Below are 21,265 nucleotides of genomic sequence, written 5' to 3'. Positions count from 1 at the left end.
TTCTCGTCGACGCGAGTGCAACGCATTATGTAGCTGCAGTAGCTAAGCATATAGATATACAATCGTGGAAGCTCGATTCTTGGCTCGACGCTACGGGCCTGCAGCAGCTACATGCACATGTGTATACGACATACGTACGCGCAGCTCGATTATAGACGAGCGACTGCTGCGACGGTGCACGAGCTCGGCTACGCGATCTCTCGGAGCTGCACACGAGTCCGTATTATACTGCACATACACACACATATATATATCGCGAGTGACGACGACGACGACGACGACGTCAGGCGGGGGCAGAGGGGCTCGTCGGCCGTGGCTGTGGCCTCAAAGGCCCCCTCCGCGACGGCAGCCGAGCAGCCGAGTAGCAGCAGCGATATAGTGCCGAGAGAGCCGAGAGCGAGCGAGCGAGCGAGTTGCGACTTGCGGCACTACACTCGGTTCGTTCATATAGCCAAGCAAGCAAGCAGCAACAGCAGCAGCAGCCACAGTCTTCGAGCCTAGAAGTGCAGTGTAGCAGCAGCAGCAGTAGAGCCTTTGACGAGAGACGCGAGCTTAGACGATCTCTCGGCGCGCTTATATAGAGATCGACACACGCCCGGGCCTCGCAAAATTTTTATTCAACTTTGTATCGTAGTGATCGTTTTATAGGCACTCGCACACTTTGGCCAGCTTCTCTAGTTTGTGTCTGTGTCCGAGTGTACATGTGATTGTGTGACTACCGTGTATCATTGGTGTATGTGTGTGTGTCAGTTTCTCTCACCCTCTGCAAGAGAGAGAGAGAGAGTCAAGTGTCAATAGATGAATTAATATATAATAATATTAAGCGAGTGTGCCAAACACGACTGTGCCAATCCCCGAGTTTTATATCGCGATATCCGAAGTGTGCCAATTATCGAGTGCCAATCTCGACAGCTGAACGCAGTGTCCATCGCATACACGGATGGACGACTGGTGAACAGCTGGAGCTGGAGCTCGTCGTCCTCAGCTTTCAACGATAGAAACAGCGATCGCAACCGCTGTGTGCATCTGGCACGCGCGCATTTGCGGAGAGAGGGCCATCGCGGCGAGAAGCACCCATTAAGCGAGGTAAACAAAAAGCTCCGTTATCGTACAGGCGCAAAAATCACGATCGACGCGCATTAATAACAGAGAGAAAGAAAGAAAGAACGAGCTTGGAGCGTACGCGACGGAGAGCGAGAGCTTGCATGCGAGAGAGTCTCGAGCGAGCTAGCGCGAACACGTGCGCGCGAACGATCGCGGCTGCAATCATAATCCAAAGTCGCGGCCGTGTCGCAATCGCTCGCGCTGCTGCTGCTGCTGGCCTTGCGCGACCTCGTCCTTGAGTATCGCTCGCGCTTCGTCTCTCTCTCTCTCTCTTTCTCGCGCTTTTGCGCGCAAACTCGCGCGACTATGCGGCTGCTGCCGATTCTCTCTGCTTTTAATACAATAATAAATGCGCAGTGCCCGCGAGCGCGAGTCTCACTGCGGTATACATTCGTATGATTGTGCGTTATATAGGGTGCCTGCCCTACCAGCTTACGCACGAGCTTGCAGCGGGTCCATTAGAAAACGAGCTTGCAGCGTAAAAGTCGCGCGGCTGAATCGCGGGCCCAGTTCTCTCCACGATATATAATCGGATTAATCCGTACAAAAACGACTTATTAATTTCGTATGTACACCGATGCGCATCGAGCATTAAGAATCGCGCTCGCGAGAGATATTTGTTGTTTACGCCGATGCAGCAGCTGCCACTGCCGAGCGCGCTCGCTGCTGCTGCTGCGGCTCCGAAGGTCGCGTACTTATAATACATACACGCGCATTTGTGCATACACACACGGACGGAGACACACGTTTGAGTCGCGCTTGAAAAACGGCGCGCCAACATCGGCGTTATATAGATATACACATACAAAATACGTTTGTAGTAGTTCTCGGTGCGGTGCGGTGCATGAGGCGGTGTGTATATTAGGTATATGTATACACGAACGCGCGACTAGCGCATGACTATACTCGGCAGCGGCATCGGCATCGACAGCAGCAGCAGCAACAGCAGCAGCAGCCGCGGCGACGGCAACGGCTTCAATGCCAATTGAACGGCGCGCGTGGCACCAGCAATGCCTACTCTATATCGCTGTAGCGTATAAGCAGCTTTTACGATGTGTATCTATGTGTATATAACACGCGTGTGTCGATTTTGCTGCAGTTACTTATACCGCATCGATGTACTTGCAGCAGCTTGCGCACACGAGTGCAGCTTGGACTAGCAGCATGCGATCCGCGCAGGTGGAAAATTTTTGCGTTTAGCGCGATATCGCGCGCAGCAGCTTGGACGTGCTCGTCGCGTGCGGTGTGCGCCTTTTTTTACCGATATATATATATTTGTATTTACATTAAAGTTCTTGATCGCTGACGACGAGCCATCGTAAACCATTATTACTGCTCTCGCTCCAATGTCAAAGCTCTGGTATTCGTCGCGTCGATCCTCGAGCTATCGTAGACACGCGCTTACATTGTTGCGAATTCGTCCCCGCGCGATCTCTCTCTCGTGACTCGAGTCCCCGCGAATTTCAAGACTAACTCAGAAGGAGACGGAGAGAAAAAAAGAGAGCCCGCGAGTATTTCTGTTAATCTGAGAAAACAGTCAAGTGACGGCGAGCTCGCGTCAGTGTCTCGCTCTCGCTCAAGACTTTATGGCCGGTGCTGTACGTATAGAGCTCGCGAGCTATTATACTGGCAGCTAGCTTGACGCGGCTCGATCCGAGCCGCACACGCGCGCGTGCCGCTATAAGGTCGCATCGAAAATCAATCTCGTCCGTGAATTATCCAGTCTATATACGTGCATGACTCCGAGCGGCACACGAGCGATGCTGATCGAAATTGCCGATATACCACCACTATGTGTGTGTGTACTACTTGCATCGTATCGTATGCATATAGGCAGAGCAGCCACGCGCGCCCAACACGACTTTACGCCTTTTACGTTTTCGAATTTTGCCGCGCTCTTTTTTCCGCGCGTCTCTCTTCGTGTCACCGCGCGGTTTTTTTTCTGTTTTTTTTTTACGTTTTAACCCCTCCCTTGCGTCGATCGCACCGAATGTGTGTATAATACACATTCATTGATAATCAAAACAGCGAGAGAGCGAGAGGAAGGAAGGGAGCGAGCGTGGTGCATTTGTGTGTGTCAACCTTGCGAACCAAGAGTGTGGAAAAATAATAAAAAAAAAAATACGCCACACTTTTGATTTCATCGGTGTATATAACAATGCCGTATTATATACAAACGATTTTTCGTATATTATCCCCGAGCACAATGCTCGTTATTATTTAAACATCTCTGTCCAGCTTGGCTTCTTTCGCAATTAAATTTTTTTCTCCGAGAAAAGAAAAGAAATTTGTTATTACTGCGCCGCATCGCTTCCAAAACATTTTCGTGCATCGCACACACATAATGCGCTCACCTTGTATACATCGACATTTATTATATAGGCGTTATACGTATTTTTGCAAGCAATTGCTGCGCGATCGTAATTACGCGTGAATCAATATTTTAAGACAAGTTATTTTAGCGTTATGATTATATAAACTCGAATCGAGTTATTTTGTGTGTGCGAAGCGAGCGAATGATGATCGCGTACGCGACGACGATGTCTCGTCGCGCTTACAAAGATTGCAGCTATTCGAGAAAGAAAAAAATATTTTCGTGTCTGAGCTGCCGAGATCTGCGTGTCTCGTTATGTCCATGGAAGATATGATTTTTTAATCACTTTGTTGTTTAAAAATTAATATCAGCATAAATTAAAAAAGACGAGACAGAATGGTGAAAAGTGAAACGAAAATATTTATCTCGTGATTAATTTTTGAAATCGATTTAAACATTTTTATATTCTATCTGCGATTAAGAAGCTTTCTAGAGGCTTTTTGAGCTTTTTTGATTTGGCGCATTGATAAAATTCGTTGTGTTAGAAAAAAATTATCTCGAATTAACTAAATATTAACTAAATATTAAATATCATAATTTTACTAAATTATACTCGACTTCAAATTTGATTTACAACTACTCGAGTTGTCAATAAAATGACATTAACGATAGTATATAAAAATGCTTAGATAAAGTATGTTGTGTTTTCAACTCAACTCATCTCGTTGTCAAGTCGTAATCGAGACCAAAATAATGTTTTTTTCTCTTAGATCGTTAAAAATCACTTAACTCGATGATTGTCTCAGGCCTGCGTCGCCGTAATTTTCGATTGTTGAAAAAAATTAAACATCCGATGGAAACTCAAGGGGGGTATACCGGGGGGACGCACGCGTCCTTTTGTCAGGCCACATCATCGAGTGAGATACCAAAGCTGCACATGTTTATAAATAACAGGGAGTTGTAGCAATAAATGAATGCGCTTCGTAGTATAAGTGCGTCTGTGTGAGTATGTATTTGTGCCGAAGCTCATTACATAAAGCGTCGATTTATTGTTTTCGAGACTTTATTTGCCATTTGGTTAGTTGCGAAAAAGTCGGAGCTGCAGCAGCGCGACCTCGGCCACGGCGAATCGGCGATTGTTTATAAGCATTTATAAAGCGCAGAGAAAGAGAGAGAGAGACGGGCGGGCGGCCGATTGCGGCGAAAAGATCGTGAATTTGCATTGGCGACCACACGACGATTTTCCGATGTATCTGATCGCTCGGGCGCCGCACGGCAGGATTTCATATTGCGACTCGATCTCTCTCTCTCTAACTCGGGTTTACTTTTCAATTGCGTTGGAAAACTTTTCCGCGTTTTCTCGTTGATTTGTCATTCCGCTTACTGATATGTATGTATATATATAAAGAGTGGCGTCTATGCAGTTTGATATATAGAGCCTGTGTGTGTTGCGATGCCTGCCGCCGCCGATCGCCGCCGCGATTGGTCTTGACAATGACTGCGAGCAAGTACGCGCACGAGTTCGGTTTTTGTCGAGGCCGTCGGTGTATAAACTCGGCGCGTTTGACGTGTGACGTAAGGCCTGCTGCTGCTCTCTGCGCGCATGTGTATGTGTGTATGTGCAGTGCAGTCGTCGTCGTCGTCGCAGGCGAGTAGCGCGTGTGCACTTGGCAACTCGCGAGTCAATCGCAAGTGTGTATGTGTGTAAGCTAGTGTACGTACACTATGTGCTATAGGCATTTAATTCTAAACGTAAACGTAGCGAAGTCGGGTCTCTGACTATGCCAGCTCGTAGACTATTGTTATCGTTAACACTTACTCAGCACGCAGGAGTCGACCCCTATTAAGCTTTACATTTACGATTTGGACTATCATACATGCATCGCACTGCAGTCACGCATGTCAGCCTATGTATATAATCCCGCGTGTATGCGTGTGTGCGAGAGCAAACGATTGATGCTGAAAACGTGCGGACGTTCGTGTATATAGGTGTGCGAGCGTACGCCAGCCTAGCCACTACATAGTTTCTCTCTGTGTGAGTGTGTGTGTGTATATTACCCACGACGCGCGGCATGAGCCGCGAGAAGGCCACCGTCGACGACTCTGTGCAGTGTGAGCTGGCCACGCGGAAGGCCGCCAACGCCGCCGCTGCTGCACAGCTCAACAACGCTGTTGCCGCGACATGTGCATTTATATACTCCGATCCTGCCGCAGTAACGAGCTCCGAAATCGCCGCTGCGCGGCAGACGTTAGCCGCTCGCGAGAGAGGAAAAAAAGCAAGAAAGAAAAGACAACTCGTGTGTAGTCGCGAGAGAGGCGCGCATAATCCAATAGCTCGCGCGAGTATTATATAGGGATGCAGTCGCCTTGCCCGAGGCACCGAGCGAAGGTCTCTCTCTCTCTCCGTCGAGTCGCAGCTGACTCACTAGGCTTATTATATATATCTGGCGAGCGAGGAGCTATATCTGTGCACATGGTATTACACTTACGTGTGCATGTGTATGCGCGTGCGATATTATTATTTCGTTGATGCAGCAGTCGCGCGCGTAAATACGCATGCATACACAGTACACACACACGCGCGAGGTGAGCAACACTGCGGCCTTTGGTGTTCTGCACATGCACGCTCGGGATCAAGGGGGGTCCTCGACTCGCGACTCGACTTGACACACGGCGAAGGTTCAAAAAGGATATCTCGCGTTGCTAACCAGCCAGCCAGCCACTGAGCTGCAGCCAGAAGCGCCTTGACGCGTGCGCGCCGACGACGACGAGCGAATGCCCTCGCGCGGCCGCGTCCAAGGTGCCGCACGCGCTTCGATCAGCTCGCATTATTTTATACGCGTAGTTTTATACATAAAAAAGCCATACGCCAAAAAGCTCGACGCGCAATATGATCCAGCGTACGTAGGTGTATGTACGTATAACCCGACGAAAATTACGTCTTTATCTATGCTCGTTACAATCGCGTATAATAAGTGTTTATAATATGCAGGCGAGCTACAGAGATATCTATGTATATAACGAATGCAGCAGGTTGAGCTTCGCGCCACTATACGACGACGACGACGATGACCTTCGAACGGCGGCTCGATTTCTGATACTCGTGTACGGTGCAGCCGCGCGCATTGCTTAGAATGGTTGCACTGCGTGTTCGATTTGAAAAGAGCAACAGCAGCAGCTACACGCGTGTGTGCCGCACACGCGCGCATGAAAAATAAATGTAATTCATATTTTATTTATAAATCCATGCGCACAGCTCGGCAATCTCTCTCTCTCGTGTAGCACAATATTATTAACTAGCCGAAGTATCAGTATAAAATAAAGCTCGCCTGCGTAGACGAGCGAAATCTTTCGGGCCACGCGATCTGACGGTCGTCTCGTATCTGTATAAGCTTGTGTTGTGTGCGAGCTCGGACGAGCCTCGAAAATCACAGATTATGACGTTGTACGTGTATACATGTTAAAATATTGAAAATTTCGTTGTATTATTTATATTGAAAAAGCTGTGTGTGGTCGCTGCGATGACGCCGCTGTTAACGTGGACTTGATGACCCTCCTCCGTGATTATTAAACTTTTATCAGTTATAATATACCTCTTCAATTCAGGTAGAAATGCTGAACATTAATACTTTTATATACGAACATATTACTTTGAGCTTCCTGCGCTAGATGGCGAGTATCTTTATCTGTAAATCTGCAAGTGACAGTCAAAATATAATAATCGTATATGTCAATGCACTTCTTTGAGGAACTTCGATAAAATATGCTTCTTAACACGACTTGCTCTGAGATTGCCTACTAAAATTTGTAGCAAAATTTTTTAAGCTACGAAATATTTGTAATAGAGGTCTACGTCCATATCACTTTGAAAACTACGGTTCTCGTCCGATCACCGAATATAAGCAAAGTTGAGCGCGGTTAGTACTTGGATGGGTGACCGCCTGGGAACCCCGCGTGACGTAGATACTCATTCTTTTGACCTTTTTTTTACTATTTTTTCTATTTTTTTTACACCGAAACAAACCCTCCTGATATTTCACGATATCGAGCTTTTGACAGAGTCTCGTCTACTGCGCGTAGCTGAAATCGATCTATACTAAACTGCTGAGACATCGCAGAGCCAGTTTACGTGCAATTAGAACAATAATGAAAAAAGTTGAATTAGAAATATTCGTAGAATAGTCTCCTTATCTCTTGCCGCAAAGTCTCGCCCCCGCCTCAACTTGGCCTTATGGCTAACTTGAGAATTCGTGCTTATTAGACAGGTGTGTGCCAATAGTGTAAAGCTGAATATTGTTTTACCTGCTTATTGTTGCCTGTGTGCCGATCCTGTAATAAATTTGCTTCCTGCTTTTCATATGCTTTGATATCGGGATGGATGATCATGTCTACGTCCATATCACTTTGAAAACTACGGTTCTCGTCCGATCACCGAATATAAGCAAAGTTGAGCGCGGTTAGTACTTGGATGGGTGACCGCCTGGGAACCCCGCGTGACGTAGGTACTCATCCTTTTGACTTTTAAAACGATATTTTTGATTTTAATCAAATTTCCCCATCATTACTCATTATTTTTTATTTTCTTTGAGCAGTTTTTGATCAGGTTTTCAAATTAATAACAGATGAATACAACGCACTTTTCAACGATCTCAAAGCTTAAAATCGTCTATTTTGGACAATTTATTGTTAATTTGAGCTTTAAAATGCATAAATTAACTCAACAACTCGACTTCCCGTAGCTAAAAATTGGTGAACACATTGTTAACTTTTCTATCAGGGTTATTGTATTTCATTCATTCTGTAATGCAACTACTCTTGTATTGGAAAATGATATATATTTTTGGTAGTTGAAAATTATTTTAATAATTCATTCAAGTTTCTAATTATTAAGAGAAACCGTTGAACAAATTTCAAATAATTAGTTTTATTACATATGATCAGAACTAAGCCATATTCATTTGACTAACAAACTTGCATTGTAACTATAAAAAATTCGTTGAATCTCAACCAGAATCAAGAAAAGAAATTATTATATTTTTAAAAATTTCATAAAACTGGCGCAGGGTTAGCGTAGGTCCCGTAATATTATACACATAGTTGCATGGGATTACGACGTAATTCTTCAGCTAGATAGGATATTGTACGAGCTCGTTACAGATTATGACGCGCAGCAGCAGCAGCAGTTGCTCATGTGGTTTTCATGGTCGGATCCTGGACTGATAACACGTTTCGTCGGTGAAACGAGCCAAGTGCACAAATTTATACGTATACACACACACACACACATATATACAGAAATAAAGCATGTAGTTCTAGGGTGGATTAGGAGGGGAATCGAGAGCGAAAGTGACGAGAAAACTTTCTCTTTCTCGCCGTGGCGAAAGTAACGCACACACACACACGCGCGCGGGGGCTACGAACTGCACACAGGCCGAGAACTGGCGGCCGCCGAGCTGCCTACATCCTTGCATTCTCATTATCAATGCCGTTTAGCTGCTTTCCCTGGCTAAAAAAAATGTATACACGTATATAATAATAACGCGTAACCAACTTGCGCGCAAGACTTCGGCTGCAGCCGCGTATTATGTGTACGACGAGTGCAAAGCTCTCGCGCGGCATCTATTACACTATACACATGTGTGCACGCGCGCGTATCGCAATATACCACGACCAATTTTATCGGCTATCGTAAAATCCATACACTGTGCAATATGTAATCGTCTCCGAGTGCTTCGCGAGTCGTTCGCTTTGATTATCGAATTATATCATTTCTGTAAAGGTCTCTTTTCGTGTCCGGCGCAGCTGATCACTGTTCATGGTGGTCTTTCCCATACGCATCGATGACTTAATTGTAAAATTACGATTTTACGGAAAATTTTTCTGAAGAGGCTGGCTCGTGGTTCGACATTTCAGAAGATACCTGAGCAAGGATAGAAGTCAACATTTTTTATTCCGATTTCAAAGATTTCAGTGGAACATTTTTCCAAAAGTAAAATCTCCATGAATCCCTTCATTGTGTAGTTTTCAAGACATTTATGTACAATTTTTCAAAAAATATCCCGGAAAACGTGTTAAAAATTATTCTTTTTTACCACGACTTTGGTATCTCGTTACATTATCATAACGATTGGATAAGATTAAAAAACTTATAATCTAAATTTGTTATAAAAAAATTACGATAATGCGTCCATCGGTAATATTAATCTCCATGCACATCCTCGCTCTCACTAACAAAAGACTGCAGCAGTCATTAAATGCGTTACGACGCGATCAATTAATCATCGTAATTACGGCTCTTGGTCGAAAAGAGCACAAAGAGCACTATTTTTTTCCCGAGTCAATCCTGCTGATTGAATATTATAAGTGGTACGTATAGCACCGCAAATGCATCGACGAATTCATCGTTCTGCATGAATTTGAATTTGATGGAAAGCTATATAGGGGTAACAACATTGAAACAGGACTTTCTTTTCGCAACCAATCCATACGTCTAGCGGGGTCTATGAACTCACTCTTCACTTTCTCCCTTCCACTGCCATTCGCATTATATTCTTCTCGTTTTAGCTCAAGTACAACTGTGCTTAGATTCTCCTCGAACTATTAGCAAAAAAAGATGATCGATTTAATTGATTTATATATTAATAAGCTTTGACTTATACAATTGTGCTCACTTCGCCACTTGCATATTTACAGATGAGGGTACTCGCCATCTAGTGGCGGAGGCTAGCATTAAATTGAAAGTTTCTACTATTCGCGTAGTAAAGCTTGGATTTCAGTTATGTTGTTGAATTGATGTTACACATAAAAAATATTTTGAATTTACATTTGAAAACGTGAATTTTACTAAAGTCGAACAATTTATTGTTACAGATTAATGACGATTGCCACAACGACAAGGACAACGAGCGAGGACCTGTCGAAGCAGGTTTGGAAGTGTTTTTATGTGATTTATAACGCGGAGGTGGCTAGATAAGCCCCCACCGCAGGCCACAGATCCCGATGCCGGTCCCTATATCGCAGATCGTAACATTATCCTCCACACTTGTGCCTAAGGAGGAATCGAACATGCCCTTTATCGATGATGAGCTATTGTGGTGCCCTGACAATGATGGGAAGATGGTCGACGTCTCTCAGTGCTTGCAGGTTTGTATTCAAATTTAAGGATTTTTACTCCATGCAATCGTCAGCTTTCAAGAGTACAGTGTACTTCGTTGTATACTTTTACTCGTTCGTTACATATTTTTTTTGCTTTGAACGAATCAAAGTTTTACACAAAACAATAAAACTGTTTTAATATTTTTTACAGGAAAACAATACCGAGCAGGCCAATGAGTACAGTATGATGCAACTGAACTCGCTCGACTCGGTACCGACGATATCCTCGGCCGAAACGATTTCGCCCGACCAAACGGAATGCTCGCAGTCGCCCACCATCAACATCAGCAATTCCATCAACAACAACAATTCTGGAAGCGACGAAAGCTTCGATCCTTTGGACACGTTTCTGAAGGAGCTACAAGCCGATCTGGCGGAAGCGAGTCAGGCGTCCAGCCTGAATAGGCGGCAAAAGTGTAATATCGCTGCCGCGAATCCTTTACTAGCAGGTACTTTCATTTAGCGTGGAAAATTGTAACGAAAGCTAGTCCCGCCTATTTTCATTTAATTGATAACTTAGATTAAACGAACGTCATATGTACTTCTGGTTATCTACTCTTTGTGTGTCTTATTGTGAAAAAATTATTCTTAAAATCTTAAGGATTATTCTTGTCAAATTGACCAGTTGATCTCTGTTGATACGACGTCTAGTTCTTTGAAAAGTTTTCTAACCAGTGTCAAACCGTTGGTCAACTTTTTAAGTTAAGATTCAATTTTATGCCTGGGAATACTTCACAGTTTGTTATAACTATTTGGAGATAAACAATTCACTTTTGTCCATGTTTCTTTGACCTTTTGTAAACTATCTAAAGACTACAATGATTCGAATATAATTAAATGGACTATTGACAGTAGATATTAAGTCGTATCAAAAGAGATAAGAAATTCAAGAATAGTAGATGTCGGTCTTTCTACGTATAAATCGATTCAAATGCATATTGGATTTAGAAAATATCAAAATCATGTCTAAGAAATACTCATAAATAACGATTTATATTTGAATTTCTTTTATTTGCTCGCTCAGAACTACTTTATGAGACACAAAGAGCTTTGCCTCTATTTGATGGATTCTTTTTTTATCTTGCTACATCATTATTATTCATGATAATTTTAAAGTGGACGCATGTGCACACATGTTTTTTATGATTTGTAAAGATCATTTATGTAATAATCAATATGCATTTTTAGTTACGAATAGAATTTTAAAAATTCGCTTTGAAAAAAATTTCTACTCAATATTCATGAGTGTATTATCTGCTATCAATTTCACCTTGTAGCTATATTTAGTTATTTTTATAAAATGTAGGAACAAAATTGAGCTTTCAATCTAAAAGTAAAATGTATTTGAACGAATTGATCTCGATGAAAATGTTTGGGATTATTTTTTGCATACCATTGAACTTTAGTAAATTATCAAAGAGATTTTGCAGATTAAATATTGAAGCTAATCGATATTATGTTAAAATTGCAGAAAGATTATCAACGCCTACAGACCAAACGCCGTCTACATCACTTCAGTACCTGTCTAGAGCCGAAGCAAAACCAGAAATCTCTCAAAGTGAAAAAATTAAAGGTAAGTACTCTAGTCGAGTGTTGTAAAGTAATTAGTCGATAATCTTCGAATTAAATTTGTACGTGATCACACGAAGCCGCTCGAGTCGTATTGTGAATACATTTTTTTGTATTATTATTGAATGAAGATTCATAATCAGTGGAATTTTGTTTCGCATGCATTGTCGGTAAAGTAGAGTATATTTCAAGTAATGTTCGATTTATCGACAAAAGATAAATTAGGAATTTTCAATTCATCGAACTTTCCGATGGTAAAGTAGATTGCAGTTAAATTTATTTCTACATCAGACAATGTAGATTCATCATTTCGTGGCTATCGATTTCGCAAGCAATTGAGTAACAAAAATCATGAAAGTGAAAACACTTGTCGAGTATTTTAATCAAATATTTTAAATAATTTTCATAAATTATCGGTATCAGAATCATTTTCAAATTCGATAGAAATAGCCTTTCCGATTTTAGGTTGCTTTGATAGAATATTTATATTTTTTATTTTCTTTTGGCACATCGTTAGTAAAGCTACAAGTGTTTTAAAATTATTATATCCTCAGAAAATCTTAATAATTAAAAACAATTGAAAACTAATCGTTTAGAGTGTGAACATAATCAATGCGTGTGTAACGCCAACAAAAACAGATCTAGGCAATCCCTTCTTGCAGCGAACTAAAGAAAATATTAATCAAATTATCCCCGTGAAATATCACCGTGTCTATGCGTTAAATTTTACTCATTTCGCTTATTTATTGACGAACGGTGCAACTTATAAAATTTTCATCATAGTGAAAGGATAGCCGTGCGAATAGAGAAACTGCGAGGATTGGGAAGTGAGCAATGGAGTCGCGTTATTATATACTAACGCAATAGTTTAGAACCAAGTGTTACATCAGTGAAAGTGTTATGGCAATGTGGGCCGAGGTTAACTCGTGAATCCTGTCTTTGCGCGCGCGGATCGATAGCATACAAAGCGCGCGCAAACTTTTAATATTGAACATTACCCGTGTGCTCAAGCCTTACATACACACTCGTGTACTTTCTCGAAATAAAACAACCGTGAAGAAAAAAAAAATTCATTATATTCATTTTATGAATATAAATAAACTTTTATGCGATAAAGATGTAAATTAATTAGCGCGTGATTTCTCATAGGTGAGAAAAGTTTTCTTGTTTTTCTCGAAAATGACACTCTGTTGATTTGTTCAACGTAATCCGACAAGTATGTATTATAATCCTGCAAATGAGTCTGCAATGTTTGTAAAATTCTTCCAATTGCGAAATAATAAATTTATCTTCAAATTTTTTTAAACGACACATTTTTTCCTACGAATGTTTGTATTTATCAAACCTCATTATGCATGCAAATTGTTGATTCTCCCTGGTTCAATAATAGAACACGTGGAGCATCCGGATAGAAGAAAAATTTCGCCACACACGTATTTGCTTAGGCGATCGGAGATGAACTTGTTTATGAGCAGTTCGTAATAGTACATCGCTTTACAGTTGCAGCGCGCCGATCTCGACGTAACGACTAAATAAGTCGATTTTGCATGTGTATATAAAATCGAAACAAGTAAAATCTATGCTCGAATCTAGGTCTTGGTCTTAGGTGTGTGATTAAATCGTATATGTATACGCGAGCCGCGCGCATATATGTACGCAAGTGCATTATACATACGCGCGGCACGTAGTCGTGGAAGTATAGTCGCTAGCTAGCATAGTAGTAGTACCGAGAGCGGCGCGCGCTCGACTCCGCGCGCTGCGTGTTGATCGTTCGTTACGTTTTTCTTAGCTCGTTTTCCTCGACGTTCTTGAGTAGCTCTAGCCAGGCAACCTTTGTTGAGTTCGATGACTTATATAGGCCTTCAGACTTGTTTGTTCTTATATGCGCGAGAGCGAGAGCGAGTGCGAGAAAGAGAGAGACAAAGTCTTGACAACTACGATACTTTTTTTCGCGCTATCATCGCGCGCGGCGACGCAACTCGCGCTCGCGCACACGGCCTATAGTGCGGTAGTTTTCGTAGGAAAAGTCGCGGGCTTTATAATGCGCGCACCAGCTTTTAGGTGTATACCTATGCGCGCTCTCATTAACGAGTCTTTCCATTATTTTTATTGCAAATAATTCAGGCGCGGGCTCCTTTCGTCTGTGTCTATGTCGCGCTCGCTGGGTTAATTCCATTCTCGCTCGCGGCGGTATAATATACATGTATTGCTATATACGTAACAGAATTACAACTCGCTAATACTTACGGATGATAGGTAAAAAAAATGAATAAAATATCGTCGCTGTGTCTAATTAACGTCGCGTGTCGCTAGAATTTTTATCAGAAATCATATTGTAAAAATATATCTTTTTTTGATTTACGTTATGAATATTCAATCGGTTAGAGTCAACCTCGACTGCCACTACTGCGAAGTATCTAAATTCATAGGAGAGAGAGAGATAGAGAGAGAGAGAAAAAAGCGAGCGGGAAGCAAAGGCAGAAAATGTATAAGATGGCATAAAAACGGCGAACAGAAAGGGAGTTGGTAAATGAGAGAGAGCGAGAGAGAGAGAGAGAAGTTTAGCGGTAGAGAGAATGAGAATAGGAAAATTCAGGTCGCGCCTTGACACACTTGCACTTTTACCACGTGCATCAACGATCAACACAGACTCACTTACCACATAATTCTTACCTTCTTTTATCTGCAGTATTGAATATATTTTTAATGCAAAAGTTTTATACATGTGCTTAATTGTTGTTCGATTTTTACAAAAAAATCTCGAATATTAATAATTTGTTTAGTATGTATTAGCTGTCTCTCGTGCGTGCGAGCTTTAATTATTTCAACAATTTTATAAATTTCGTTACGTAATCCCCGATACTTCGTTGCATAAAAAAAATCTACAAAGCGAATATGACTCTTTCTTTCGCGCGCTAATGATTTTTTTTTCTCTCTCTGGGGCTATTGATTGAAATCATCGAGATAAGCACACAGTCTGAATTCCAAATAATCAAAAAGCTCGACCTACAAACGCGAATAGACTAATAATCGATAATTCCCATAATCGTAATCATAGCCGCGCCGCGCCGTGTTTGAATTCGGTTATCGAGGCTCGCGCGGCGCGCACTCGAGTTTTCCACTTTTCCTCGATTGTTTTCAAAGAATTGCCCGTATTACAAGTACCTCTCCGCGCGTACTTTTTCTAGAAACACACTTACAGTTCGAAAATAGCCGAAAGCAGGGAGGGAGGGGGATCATACATACGAATATACCGCGAATCAATTATATTTTTCCCTTCGAATCATATCGGTATAATTTTTTTTCCTCCTAAAGGCTCGCTCGAGCTGCTGCTGCCACGACGTAGATCATTCGTCGTATATAAAAAAGTAAAAGTACGTTCCTTTTTCATTGAAAGTGCATTTGGTTTATAGAGTGAAACGAGTTTTTCATTTGCGTCGGATGCAACTAGCCGCGGCGGAGCTTAGCAGCAGTAGTATATAGCATAGAAGTAGTCGTAGTAGTAGTAGTAGTAGTAGTAGTAGTGGTTGCGGCGTTCCGTGACGTTTATCTAGGCCAGGGATAGCCTGCACGTGTTGACATGCGTACATCGCGCGCGCAGCAGCAGCAGCAGCAGCAGCAGCAGCAGCAGCAGCAGCTCGTGAGCGCAAAAGCCTATGTACTATATATCGCGAACGTTCACAAGTGGATTTGATTCTACTCCTATATAACGCGCGCGCGAGAGAAGCGAGCGCATGTGCATGTGCACAGCCGTGTATGTATATAAAAATAAGGAAAGCTGAAAAAGAAACACATTTTCCTCTCTAAGGAAGCGTGGCAACCTGTTAGCAACTTTCAGTCTTTCACTTTCAATACACGCAGTTTTCCTTCGTCAAAACTGCTGCTGCTGCTGCTCGCAATTTTCTCAAATTAAATGCGTCTTTTCGGGTAAAGTATCTTTTCACGACGGAAAAAAAAGTAGAGAAAAAAACTTCTGTTCTCTCGCTCCTACGAGTTGTAGTATACATTGTATACAAATTGTAAGGCTCGCGATCATGATTTTCTCAATCGCGCGGGGCTCCCGCGATCGACTTCCAATTACATAATTATTGAGAATGCTATATAAGCCCGTGCGCGCTTGCGCCTCACATCGATCGACATAGATCCGATTTTATCGCGTGGCTGGCCCGGTGGTGCTGCGGGCTTCGGCGGGCTCGTTGAAAATATACATCAACGATCGCGCACGTCCGAGGGGGTCAAGAAAATTGTGCGAAAACTACGGACAGCGCAGCTACGAAAAATTGTTGTTTCGCAGCGACTGCTGCTGGTCAGCTCGTGCGTATGTAATAGCGAAATCCCTCCAATACGAATACAAATCAGCCGCATAACTTCTTATATACTCGTATAGGCTCTCTTTGGGTATTGAAGAGCGAGAGAGAGAGAGAGAGATCGCATTTAATGCAAACGAATGCGGGAACATGATGCATGCACAAGTGTGTTTGTATGGTATATATACGCAGTCGCACGCATGCACGCACGCATATAACTCGACACATACGTACGTATACGTACGTGTGCTGCACATGTATTTTTGTATCGTGCCGCCACCGCCGTCATATATACTCGTGTGTGTGTGTGCTCGCTTGCTTGCGCACGCCAGTAAGTATACAAGTATGTGTGTGTGGGAAGTAAGTAAAGGGGGAGAGGTCAGGTAGGATTGGTAGGGGTAGGCCTTGGAAGAGTTCGCTGCACCTCGGCAGCTCCTCCGTCTCTTGCACCCCTCGCTCTATGATTCCGAGTCTCTCTCTTTCTATCTCTTTTTTCCTCCTCTTTTCCTCCTCTCTTTCTGTGCAATAGTAGTATATAGTATATACACGAGCAGCAGCCCGAGCAAACTCGACTTCCCCTTTTCGAGTTCTCTGCTCGTCGTCGTCGTCGTCGTTGGGTATAGACGACGACGACGTTATTATATAGCATGCAACCGGTCATAACTTATGTAGTGGCAAGTAGCAGCAGCAGCCTTGCGTGTGCTGATTATTCGCGTTATTTATTTTTTTTTAATCTGTCGGTTGTATACATAAATGATATATATACAGACACAAACACGCATGACAGGCTAGAGAGAGAGAGAACGTCGATTCTCTCGCTCGGAGCGCATCACGACAACTCCGTCCTCATCCTACAACGTGTTATATACCTTTACATCGGATTCTTACACGATATAGAGAAAGATTTTCTTCGAATTTCCGCGCGTGGCTAGAGGATCATACTAGAGTACTCGATACTATATAGATGCGAGACGCAAGGGGAGCAATGGTTAACGATATATCTAGGTCGCACGTATACACATACGATACCCGACTAACTTGGATTCTCCCGGAAAGTCTATATAACTACCACACATCGATACTTGCGCGGGCGCGCTCAAAAGAGCGACAAACGCATCGCGACCCATCGCAGCCTCGACTCGCATATTAGATCATTTACATCGGATGTTAACTATCCCGTCGTTCAGCCAAAGCTTTGCAAATCGGTTCCCGCAGCAGCAACGCAGTCGTCTCTGGAGATCTCGAGCTGCGCTGCAGCTGCGCATACATACACGATGGACGCGCAAAAGTTTGTATGCTCGTCTCGTGCGGCTCTCGAGCGGGCGCGCGAGCGAACATCGTTGGCGCAGTTTATCGCGCAATTGAGAGAGTCTGCCTGCATGCACGGCTCACCGATAGACCGGAGAGACAGACAGAGAGAGAGAGAGAAAGAAGCGAGTGCGAAAAGAGTGTGAAAACGGCCATGAAGAAGCGCGCGTATTATATGCACCGAGTTCGCCGCCGCCGCAGCCGCGCGTATTTATTGATATAGGGAGTCGTGAGCTGCACGCTAATATATAGGTGCACGTATACAACAGAGGAGCTGCGAAGCCAAGAAGCGAGTTATTATATACGTATATATACGCATTGGACAAGGAGTAGAGAGAGACTCGTATGAGATAGATGTGTATAGAGAGTCTCTTTCTCTCTCTCTCTCTTCCTCGGCGAATTGCGAGCTGTTGCTTGTTGTATGCAACTGGCGCGAGCGCACCGCAATATGCATGCATGTGGTAGTAGTGTGCATTTTCAAGAGACGACGACGACGACGACGACAAAAGCCGAGGCACGTCGATTTCAGTCGAGTGCAATATAGGATATGCAGCTTATATAGCCTGCGCTGCATGTGCACACTGGCGTAACAGAAGCGCGGCTCGGGCTCGCAGGCGACACTCGACACAGTCACGCTGCTGCTGCAGCTCTCGGCTACTTACACCAGTGTGCGCGCCTACTGTTGCTTTCAACGAGCCTCGCGACGACGACGACGACGATCGCTAAAGCCTGTCTCTCTTTTCTGCGCGCACACATACACACAGATAGAATTGCATGCATATACCTATATATACAGAGAGCGTACGGAGAGAAAGAGAGAGAAAGAGAGAGAGAGAGAGAAAGAGAGAGAGAGAGAGGGAAGGAGTGCTGAGCTGCTGCATGCCTCTGTATAGCTGGAGTAGGACCGTGCGAAAACGAAAGAGATAGAGGAAGATAGAGCGCGCGCAGCTCACACAGCCAGCGCTACACAGGCAAAGTAAGCACGAGAGCTCGCTTGCGCGCTGCTGCTGCCGCTCGTGTGTATAATATATACCTACATACACTTGCACACACACAAGTAGATCGTGCAAAAAGCGAGTCTCTCTATATACAGAGGCAGGGCGCACACATACACTCACCCAGCTCCGTGAGCCGTGCTGTGCGCGCTTGCTGGCGGAGAGCGAGACGCAGAGAGGCAAGCGCGCAAAGCCAGAGAGAGAGAGAGAGAGAGACGGCGAGATCGCGGGCGCACGCCTGGACTAGCGGGCTAGTCCGGTTTCGAGTCAGTCAGTGTGCCACCGGCGAGCATCGCGTCGCCCGTAGGCAGAGCAGCAGCAGCGGCAACAGCAGCTTGTGAGCTTTGTGTGTCGTACTACTATATAGCAGCAGCAGTAAAGACGACGACTCGTTGTGTATATAGTGTGCACGGTGTGCGCGTTCTACTACTACTACTATTACTACCTATATCAGTGTGCGCGCCGTGCGTTAAAAAGCTATATACCTGTGGACGCTTCTCGCTCAAGATTATTATTATTGTTATTGTAACATTATGTTGATGCATGTGTTGGTGGCTGAGAGAGCTTTTGAAACGTGAATTTATAAGACAGCTCCGACTTTGGCCCCACACGCACGAAAACAATCACCATCGGCTATAAAACAGCGTACAGATACATACATTTATTTATTTATTATTATACGTATACACGTACGTGTGTAGCGCGCACGAGAGCCGCCGAGAGATAAAAAGCTAAGAAAGCGGCGTTGTGTGTGCCGTGCTGATAATATGGCACATTGCCGAATGCCAACAGTCAGCAGCAACGGCAGCAGCAGCGAAGTGAACAGCACGAGCCACCAGTGGCAGTGACAGCCGCGCATTGGCCAACATATCGTCGTCGTCGTTGTCAGTAGCCGGCAGTTTCGAATCTGCGCGCCGGTCCTACGCCTCGCGCTACTAGTACTGCTAGCCTAGATCATCGTAGATACTAGACTGCTATTGGCCTATGGTGTCGTGGTTCGAACGAGCCCGCGCTTAAAGCTCGCGCCTCGCGCCTGAACTTGCGGTGACTGTGCTTTTTCATTCTGTTTGTTGTTTGTGCGTGCGCGCTGCAGTGCAAGTGTATGAAAAAAAAAATTGCCCCCTGGTGTTTATTGTTGTTGTTGCTGGCTCGTAATAATTTATCTCGTGGACTGCGTGACCCTCTCGATATACTCGATCGAGCCGAGTGAATTTTCTACAGTGCGCGCTGCAAGCCACGGAGCCTCTCGATGAGCAGCCTCGTGATCGTTCTATTCGGTGCGACAACGCCGTAGTGTGACCACCTCCACCACGATCGAGTCGCCTCAACCATGTGAGTTGACGATCGGGAGAATGGATTGTTATTAAAAGTAAAAAAAAGAAAAAAACTCGATGAACTGGCCCGCCGACTGGTGCGTAATGGTCGCTGCTATGCGCAATAAGTGGTACGATAGTTCGGAGACTCGGTGAAGACGAGCACCAACTGGACAGCTCCGTTAGCACCGCTAGTGGACCGATCAGACAACATGCTCGAGGAGCAGCCGCTGGATCTGACGGTGGTGCGCCTCGGCGATTACAACGATGCCGAGCCGCCGAGCTCCAACAGTAAGACGTCGACGACGAGCAGTAACGGCAAGCAGCAGCAGCTACGGGAGGATCACGACGACTCGGATCTCGAGCATCGGGCCCGGCTGCTGCTGCTGCACGGACATCCCCATCATCACCACCGTCGCCACGACTCGTCCGCGGGCTCGATCGAGGACCCGGACGCCGACGAGCGCACCTGCTCCGAGGACTCGGACGACTCGAGCTACAGCGGCGCCGGTGGTGCTTCTGGTGTCGACGGTGTCGCCGATCCCAAGCACTGCAAGCTCAGGTCGCGCCCACCCGGCACCAAGCCCTACAAGAAAAATCTCATCAAGCGTTATCGTGAGTAATGTGGACGCGAGAGGGTAGCATAGAAAACTGAGGAAAGGGAGGGAGGTTGTCTTTTTTTTTCATTGTTTGCTTTGGCAATTACTTTTTCTAGCCACCTTGCCCACCTGCCAATGGCAAATAGTCAAAATACGGGCCACGACGCGCTCGCGCGCGAAATATAGAGCGCGTGAATTATTGCTATTATTTAAGCTGCGCGCCTTCTACTACTTCTTCTTCGTCAATTGCATAAGCTATTGAGCCATTAAGAACTGGATCGATCAATCAAAGACATCGTTAAAATATATATATGCATATTTATCGTAGGCATTGTTATCAGTATAGGAAGTTCTCTGATTGCGATGATGGTAAAGTCGTGTATATAGTCGTCGGCTTTATATATATCCATCCACACGCACGTATACACAAACACACGATGGTTTATATACAACGCAGACACACACGCACACACGCGAGATAACTTTCACATGAACTAGTGAAAAGTTTCCAAAGGAAAGTCCTGGCAGAGTCGCGAAACTTACACACCTAATCAATGAGCTACTTCCTCCGTTTCTCCTAATTGTTGATCTCAATTTTCAC

General features: G+C 44.3%; 1 protein-coding gene and 2 non-coding genes across 5 annotated transcripts in view; all 3 read left to right on the top strand.

Annotated features, from left to right (window-relative positions):
- LOC106650214 (ecdysone-induced protein 74EF-like) overlaps positions 1-21,265 on the top strand; it is a 37,682-nt gene that overhangs the window by 7,858 nt on the left and 8,559 nt on the right. The window contains exons 1-4 of one of the 3 annotated variants that reach the window (XM_014368129.2): positions 392-1,086; positions 10,289-10,561; positions 10,725-11,022; positions 12,045-12,146. In XM_014368129.2, coding sequence (XP_014223615.1) covers positions 10,418-10,561; positions 10,725-11,022; positions 12,045-12,146 — 544 coding nt within the window. In that variant the 5' untranslated portion in view covers positions 392-1,086; positions 10,289-10,417. Of the gene's footprint in view, positions 1-391; positions 1,087-10,288; positions 10,562-10,724; positions 11,023-12,044; positions 12,147-18,993; positions 20,681-21,265 lie in introns of those variants that run through there. The other 2 variants (XM_023457707.1, XM_023457711.1) reach the window with 2 other exon arrangements.
- Positions 7,266-7,384, top strand: LOC111693329. Its single transcript, XR_002763383.1, has one exon. It is a non-coding gene; the product is annotated as a 5S ribosomal RNA (ribosomal RNA).
- LOC111693336 lies at positions 7,805-7,923 on the top strand. The gene has a single exon (XR_002763396.1). It is a non-coding gene; the product is annotated as a 5S ribosomal RNA (ribosomal RNA).

Source organism: Trichogramma pretiosum, unplaced genomic scaffold (genome assembly GCF_000599845.2).
Source record: "Trichogramma pretiosum strain Unisexual culture from Peru unplaced genomic scaffold, Tpre_2.0 scaffold97, whole genome shotgun sequence".
Lineage (NCBI taxonomy): Eukaryota > Metazoa > Arthropoda > Insecta > Hymenoptera > Trichogrammatidae > Trichogramma > Trichogramma pretiosum.
This window is presented reverse-complemented; position numbering and strand designations above follow the sequence as displayed.